The following is a 7,877-nucleotide window of genomic DNA, read 5'->3' as shown; positions in this document are numbered from 1 at the left end:
TAATTTGCTTGGCATTAATTAAAGAACGCGTGTCTATGTGTTGTACTTTTTGTGTTAATGGATGCAGCTTGCTAACAAACCTTAAAACTCCACACGTTCATCCAAGTACAGGAAGCTGTGGCTAAAACTCATTTTGAAGATCTGAAGTGGGACTTTGCGTGATGTTACTGTGGCTACACAATGCATCTTTTGTGCTGTCGATGGATGTGAAACTGTAGCTCAACGATTACATGATACTGTTTGTGTTGGGTGTAGCTTAAGGTTAAAGCGGCAGCTGGAGTATAGAGTGATTTTATGCAAAGATGGCATTTACTTTGACCCCATGAAAAAACAAACAAACACTGAAGTCATTGTTTCAGTGTTAATTTAATCATACAAATGCTTAATTATAGTTACAGGAGGAAAAAAAAACAACTTAATTTTGACAATTTCTCTTCAGATAAATGTGCTATCTTAGGACTATGTAAACTTTCATCTCATCCACTCACTCTGCCACCCATCTCAAGTCCAAACATAGTCACAAACTAAAACTAAAGAATGGATCCAGCAGTATTTTCTCACCATTTTTCTCTTCCTCACACACACAAGCAAGCCAACAAGAAGGAAGCTCACGCATGCACGCACACATGCACGCACACACGAAAAGAAGGAAAAGACAGACGTGAATAATCGAAGCAGTGCAGAACAGTGTATACTGTTTGGGAGGAGGACTGTCAGATGACTCAATACAAACAGAGAAGAGCTGCAACACAGAATGCTGGTGAATTTTAAAGATAAACATACATTATAATAGAAGAAACAATCCCCTTGATAATTAACCACCAAAAGTTGTTTAAAGGACTTTAAAATCAAAATATTAAAAGTTTCTAATAATCCTGTTTGAACACTTCCTTATAAAAACTGTAACACTATAATGGCGTTCTATGGACCACCCATTTTATTTTTAGGCCAAAAAGATACACAGACAAAAAAACAAAACAAACAAAAACAAAAACAAAAACATGGACATAATGAAGGCAGCAAAGCTGAAGTAGAAATTCAGGTGTAACAGCAGACAAACTCATTCATGTGATCAGAAGAGAAAAACAAACAAACCCAAAAAACATACAATAACCTTCACGGTCAACATCAGACACTGGTGTAGGAATGAAACTAGTGTTTAACATTGAAACCTTTCATTTCAGGATATATAAAAACAAAAACCTGAAGCTGTGAGGAATACACAAATCAATATTTTGAGGAGGGGGGAATGCTGGTGTCACGATCCACAATAAGCCAAAGAAAACCTTAACTGACCCTCAGTGCTAACAATGCTGATAACAAACATCTACATTCTTCAGACAATCTGCTAGGCTCACACTACAACTCATCACCTTTCCCCCCTCATTCAGTATACCCAGCACTCATGACAAGTCTGGTGTAGTTTGGTCTTCTGATTTTTAGCACCACCTGCTGGCTATGAATGGGAATTATTAAATCTGCAGCACAGACAAAAAGACAAAATAAATAACATCTGGGACATTTTTGATGCGTGAATTTTTGGTGCAGAATCACTCAAAAATACTTCTGAGGTACACACTTATTAAAGCTCTCTCAGTAATGATGTGCATGTGTCAAGTCATCCTTTCCCCAAGTAGTATACACCATTTATGTCAGTTCAATCCAAAGAGAAACCATTAACATTTACACGCACACACGCACCAGGCAGGCACATACATACATAGACATGGACTCAGATACTACAGTCATTCACCAGGCAAAATAGATTTAGATGGCTTTATCAACCTTTCCTCACAACTCACATATTCAAGCTTACTCACATCCATTTGCGCTTCAGCCTCCATTAAAAGCGAAACTCACCCTAAACAAAACAAAACAAAAATAATAATAATAAAATAAACTCCACCCTTGTCCCATGCAGTTTCAATTATGCACCTGCAGACTATGCAGCGGATGATGCCACCCGTTAGTGTCTGGTCTCTCTGGATTTTGTCTTTGGAAGAAACTGGGTTCCTACACAAGAATGACAAATATTTATATGCAGAAGGGCACGAAGTCTTAGCTTTTAATAGTCTATGTAAACTTGGATAATAAGACTTGTTTCTTTAGATATTTTGTCAGACGACACAAGTCAAATGCATGTTGTCTGACTTGAATTGAATGGCATCCTGGATTCACAAAGTCCAACCCTGCTTAGTTTGAAGTTAACTGCAGTAACGAGAGAAAACGGCTTCTGTTGGAAGCATCCAAGCCATCTTACAGTGCAAATCTGTATGACAGCAGAACATAAAATCTCCAAATTATCAAGGGTGAGTGCTAAACTCAAATCAAGGACTGCAAAGAAAAGGGAAAAAAAGTGACTGAATGTGGAGCAATCAGTCTAACAAGCCAAGTCGTAGCAGGGGGGAAAGTGTGTTGCTGCAATGTAGTAGCTGCTGGAGTCATATTGGAGTTTTGAGAATTTCAAGTTTCCAGCTTGTGAATTTCTTAAAATTTGAATTACAAATGGAAATGTGTGATTTTTCTGGAGCTTTAACCAAACAAATACGGATGACTCACTTTAGCCAAAGTCAGATATTCAATGTTGCCAAAGCCAAAATTAAAGTGCCCCTATTGTGCTTTCTCCTTCCCTCCAGTGTGTTACATATCTTCTGCGCATGGAAATAGTTTGCAGAGTTAAAAAGGCCAAACTGAATTATTCCAACTCCAAAAAAAAAGCTGTCCTCATTTACACATTTCACACATGTAATAGTGACACAAACACAGCACAGTACAGGACTAATCAGCCATTTTTCACAAGGCTAAAAATCCTTGTGTTTTAACAGCAACGATCAACATTATCATAGCTAGCAGACAACAGCTGTGCTGATGAGTCAAAGTAAAAGGCAGAAGCGATACAATGTATTTCTAACAGTTTTAAAAACCTTTTGTTAGCAGTCAACAGCTTTCAGACGGTTTCCTCACTTGTCATGAGAGGGGCCTCAAAAAGCTGTGAGCGTGCCAAAAATGTGAACATTATTTTGAACACTGAAATCATGTAAAACAATTCAGGCTGTAAATGAGCATAACAGGGGCACTTTAGACATAGTGTTACATTTTAAACATGGCATCACCATATCCATTACGACCAGTTGTCTGGTGATGCAAAATTGGTTGATGATGGGAAAGATTCCCATCTCTCTCATACATGAATGCAACTTTGAGGCTTACATTTTTGTACGCACTTAAGTGATGATTTTCCAGAGCTGGCAAAGACCTGTGCATGTTTTCTTTCTTTCCTTTCTTATGTGTAGTTTTCTGCTTCTGTGTTTTACCTAAAGGAGTTTGAAACTTCTGCACATTTAGATTTTTTACATTTTTTTGAGGGGGATGGTGAATAAAAGATAACACCTTTTTTGAAATACTGTGTAAAACCTCAACATGAATGACCACTAGAATTTCCTGTACTACTCTAACATATTTAAAAAAATAAATAAAAAAATTTCTAGACCTGGGTAGGAACCCAAAAGAGAGAAAGCATTCAACTGCCCACGGGAATACCAAACTGTTTAGGGTGACTTTCACTTTAATTAGGCACGTTTTTACCACGTAAATAAAAAATAGTCAGGTGTATCTATTCGTAAAGGTTTATAGCACTCTTAAATGAAGCATTCACACATGCGAGTCCAGGTGTTGATGTCAGGTGGGATGTTTCACGGCAGCTGATGTAATCCATCACCTCACTGTCCTCTGTGTTTCTGTGGAAAGGGTCACGGGTTGTTTTTGGAAGAGGGTTGTCATGAGTCAATATAAAACAACTGTTCCTCTCCCCCTCCAACTCCTCTGTGTTTAAGGACTCCCAGGGTGCTAAGCTCTTCATTCACCGTGGGGGAGAGGGGTCTTTGTCATTCTAGCTCTGTCCAAATGGGTAGGGTCCCTGTGGGGGAAGACAAAAAAAAAAAAAATGAGAGAAAGCCTTTTGGTTTAGTTTCTATTACAACACAAAGGGGAAAGAAAAGCATAAGCTCCACCATGTCTGTGTTTATCTTCAGTTTCAGGGCGGTAATAAAAGGTGACAAAACCAAACCGCCCAGGCAGTCTTCTTTCGAATTAATGCATCGCTTAAAAAGCCACAAAAGATTCACACAGCTAGTTGACTCTAATTATTCCAGTGTAACAAACCCTGAAAAGGTTGAGAGGTCAAACTGTGAACAAAGCTTTGCCTATGAAAAGTACTGGACCACACCTCTTAACCTTTGAATTCGGATATTTGCATTTCTACAGGTGTATAAGATGATGGACGTAGTCATGCAGTGTGCCTTTACAAGCATATATAAAATAATGGATTGTTCTAAAGAGCTTACTAAATTTGAGTGTGGTACTGTAACAGGATGCCACCACTGCAACAAGTCGGCTCATGCAAATTTCTTCCCTCCTAGATAGTCCACGATCGGCTTTAAGTGGAAAGTGGAAGCATTGCGGAACCACAGCGCTTCAGCCATGTGCATAAAAGTCGCCAGCTCTCTGCTGACCCAGAAAGTGCAGACGCCAAAACTTCCACTGGCATAAACATCAGCATAATAACTGCGTGCATGGAGCTTCGTGGCATGGACGATCAGCTCCTCCAGGTGTAATGTGTAGGTGGTTCAGTCCATACAGTGTTTGAGGAGAGAATACCATAGAACAAAAAGGTCTCATCTAAAAGATTTAACTGTAATCTTTTCTGCAACAAAGACCACTGAGGGAGTTTAACAACGCTGTAACATAGAGGTTTACACGTGTCACAAATAATTACCTGTCAGCCAAACTGTAGCAACAATGCATATCATCTCCGATTTTAACAGGATGTTTAGCCACACTAGAATTGCAATTACAGTAATTAAGAATAAAAGTAAGAACTTAACAAGAAATGAGGAGCTCGCTTTGCTTTTCTCTGATACTTACCAAGAAAATACAAAACCTGGCCAAAAGTAAAACTCTATAGCATTCCCAGTTGAAAAAGTGGGGCTTTTCATTCCTTTGGAATGTTCAAGCCTTCCACTGTAATTAAAAAATATAAAAAATATATATTTAAGTGAGGTTTATTTACTCAAACTTAAAAGGGGAAAGGGGTTTTGCCTTTGACCATTTGCAGACCAACCGCTGATTTGAATGTAGCTACCGCCAAAACACACACACACACACACACACAAAAACCCCTACTTTGTCTTTAAAATTAGAACTTTTTTTTTTAATATTCAAACTTTGTTCTGCATCATCAGACGATTGCGCAATATGCTTCGCCAAACTGTACCGTAAGACTAAAATGGATTAAGTCACAGGAACTCTTTTCTGTTTTAAGTAATCCATCTCAAGTTACAACTAATTAGAATAAAGTTTTAAACCCTGAGGCTCGTCTAACTGTCCACAACCTGATATGCCGACAGCTGCAGAGCAGACTGCCAAGAAGACGGTTAGTGTCTAACCTCAATCCCCCGAGTAAAGATATCTAATCATCTAATTACTCACGTGAACTTTCCTTTGGCAACAGTTTACTCAGTGCGAAGTATATGTAGGTGAATTGAATATATTAAATTTGTGTTAAAATGTGTGCAAATATGTGTAGTCCCAAGAGGAAGAAAATGATAAATGCAATTATCACATTCATGCCCATAAAAAGAGAGAGGAAAAAAAGACATCTGATACTTGGGACCAGCTTCACAGGTTAAGTGGAACTAAACTAAACACTGATAATGTAATAGAATTAAATTTTACAGAGAAATAATGACCATTATCGCTTCTTCTTTTTTTTGTATAAAGAAAAAAATCCACGTAGCATTGCTGAAAGAAGGTTTCAGTCTCACAATTCAGCACTGATATGATTTCCACATCTCCTTCTTGGTGGGACAGCGTCAGAGCTGAAAGCAGCACGTAAAGGTTACTTAGTGCTTTGTTTAAATGGATCAAGTTTAAGAGCTCTAATGTGCAGCTGTCACGTTATAAATAAACAGCGACATGGAGGGTACACGAGTGGTAAAATAAATAACTTACAAATTCCAGAGATTAATCTTTTTCTTGCCAGCACTGCTCTCTTATTTGCAACGCCAGTGTTGCATTTTTCCATTATATTCTTTGTTATAATCTCTAGTGAACACAGGCAGAATCCAAACATGTGTTAACAAAGAAGGCTGATAACTGCCACTGTGATACCTGTCAGGGGTTTGAGGTTTATGTGAAACACACAGATGCAAAGACAGCCTGGCAATGTCGAACACTTCGTAAGCTACACCCTATAGAGCCATAGAACTGCATAAAGCTCAATATTTAAACATTTTGTACAAGTCAAAACAACTGCTCATCTGCTGCCCATCACCTGTAGAACAGAGAATGTAGTTTTTACAAAAACTTCCATATGGTACTTAAAAGTATAAAGGAGTGAATGTAGTGATGTAGGCTTAAAGGTGAGAGTAGATCTGTGATGAGTTCATTTTTACATATACATACCTGTCCATAAGTTACCACAGAAAGATTAGTTTGGAGACCATTTGACGCCCTATTTACAGCATTATGAGACAGTCCATTCTGATCTTGCTGGATTGGCTCTTGCGTGCGTTCCCAGGCTCCACCTGGATCTCTGAAGCTGTTGTCAGTGGCATCATGCTTGTTCTTCTGTGGTGAGGCAAAAGGGTTGAAGTCTCCCTGCACATTGCGCTGGGGCTGAGTGTTGAATTCTGTCTCGAAGGAAGATAGCTGCTGGGTCACTCCAAGAAGACCTCCAACTTCTACACTAAGAATCACCCATATTACATCTGTGGAGATAACAAACAAGCACAAAAGTGACCTGACTGTGTAAGACTCAAATGTTTTGCCAGTTTGACAACTTTCTTAGTGTTAAATTGCCATTAAGAGAATATATAGAATCGCAATTGCTTTTATTACCAAGCTTGTACACAAACAGGAATTTGTTGCTGTGTGTTGGTGCCAAAAAAACGAGTATGCAGCTAGTAAGGTTTTTAACGGGTAACTTTTCTGCTCTTTTCCAACTGTTTATATGAATTTATATGTACTCTTTTAGAGCATTTTTGCATGCTTTACAGCTGGTGAAACACTGGTTTTTGGAGGTTATCCCCTAAAGCATGCACTGCGTTTCTGTTTTGAAGCTTTTAGAAAATAATTACTGAAACTATTATCTTCCACTTTGTATTGTGACCTCTTCCAACACTAACACTGTTACCAGCAATGTAACTAATGTTGCTGACATAATTGCATAATTTCCTTAGGGATTAATAAAGTTTTCTGATTCTGATAACAACAACAAGGGAGAGGTAGATGTAAGCACAGGAGTGCATGATGAGGAAGGAGATAAGAGACTGCTGTGAACAGGTTTCACAGGCTAAGGTGTGAATATCTACAGCTGAGGGTGATGTTGATTCTCTGCTGGGCATTTGTGGAGCCCCCCAGGTGACCTTCTGTCAGAAACATGCAGATTTCACTCCCTTCCCCCTTCACTTTAAACCAGCTTTCTTCTGATTGTCTGTCCCTCTAAAACAAAAGACTGAGATAGCGGGTGGGACCTCTGTGCTCACAGCCAGAGCTACATGCTTGAGACAACAATATGAAGTAGGTTTGTTACAAGTCTCAAATGAAGGCTTAAACCACGGGCATCCTCAACATTGTCTGGTGTCTGGTTAAAGCCTGACAGTCTGATGAAATTTTGTTGTTCGTCTTATTTTATGAGAAACTGAAGTATGCGTCAACCAGCGTGCAGCCTGTTACAGTCGCTCCTGCTTTTTCTCTTAGTTTAGCTCTTTTTTCTTACGTATTCTTTTTTTTTCTGACTTGTATTTTCATCCGTTTATTATCTTTTACTCAATCATGTGGATTGAGAGAGTTTTTGTTCTTCTGGTGGCCGTGGAACT

At 38.7% G+C, this 7,877-nt stretch overlaps 1 protein-coding gene across 1 annotated transcript in view; it reads right to left on the bottom strand.

Moving 5' to 3' along the window:
• Positions 1 to 347: 347 nt before the first annotated feature.
• The window catches only part of ilrun (inflammation and lipid regulator with UBA-like and NBR1-like domains), a 19,583-nt gene continuing 12,053 nt past the window's right edge, over positions 348 to 7,877 (bottom strand). The window contains exons 4-5 of the mRNA XM_005917938.3: positions 6,463 to 6,767; positions 348 to 3,916 (exon numbers count right to left, since the gene is read on the bottom strand). Of these exons, the coding sequence (XP_005918000.1) occupies positions 3,890 to 3,916; positions 6,463 to 6,767 (332 nt within the window). The 3' untranslated portion in view covers positions 348 to 3,889. The remainder of the gene's footprint in view (positions 3,917 to 6,462; positions 6,768 to 7,877) is intronic.

This window comes from Haplochromis burtoni, unplaced genomic scaffold (assembly GCF_018398535.1).
Source record: "Haplochromis burtoni strain Fernald_Lab_line unplaced genomic scaffold, NCSU_Asbu1 Contig_26, whole genome shotgun sequence".
Lineage (NCBI taxonomy): Eukaryota > Metazoa > Chordata > Actinopteri > Cichliformes > Cichlidae > Haplochromis > Haplochromis burtoni.
This window is presented reverse-complemented; position numbering and strand designations above follow the sequence as displayed.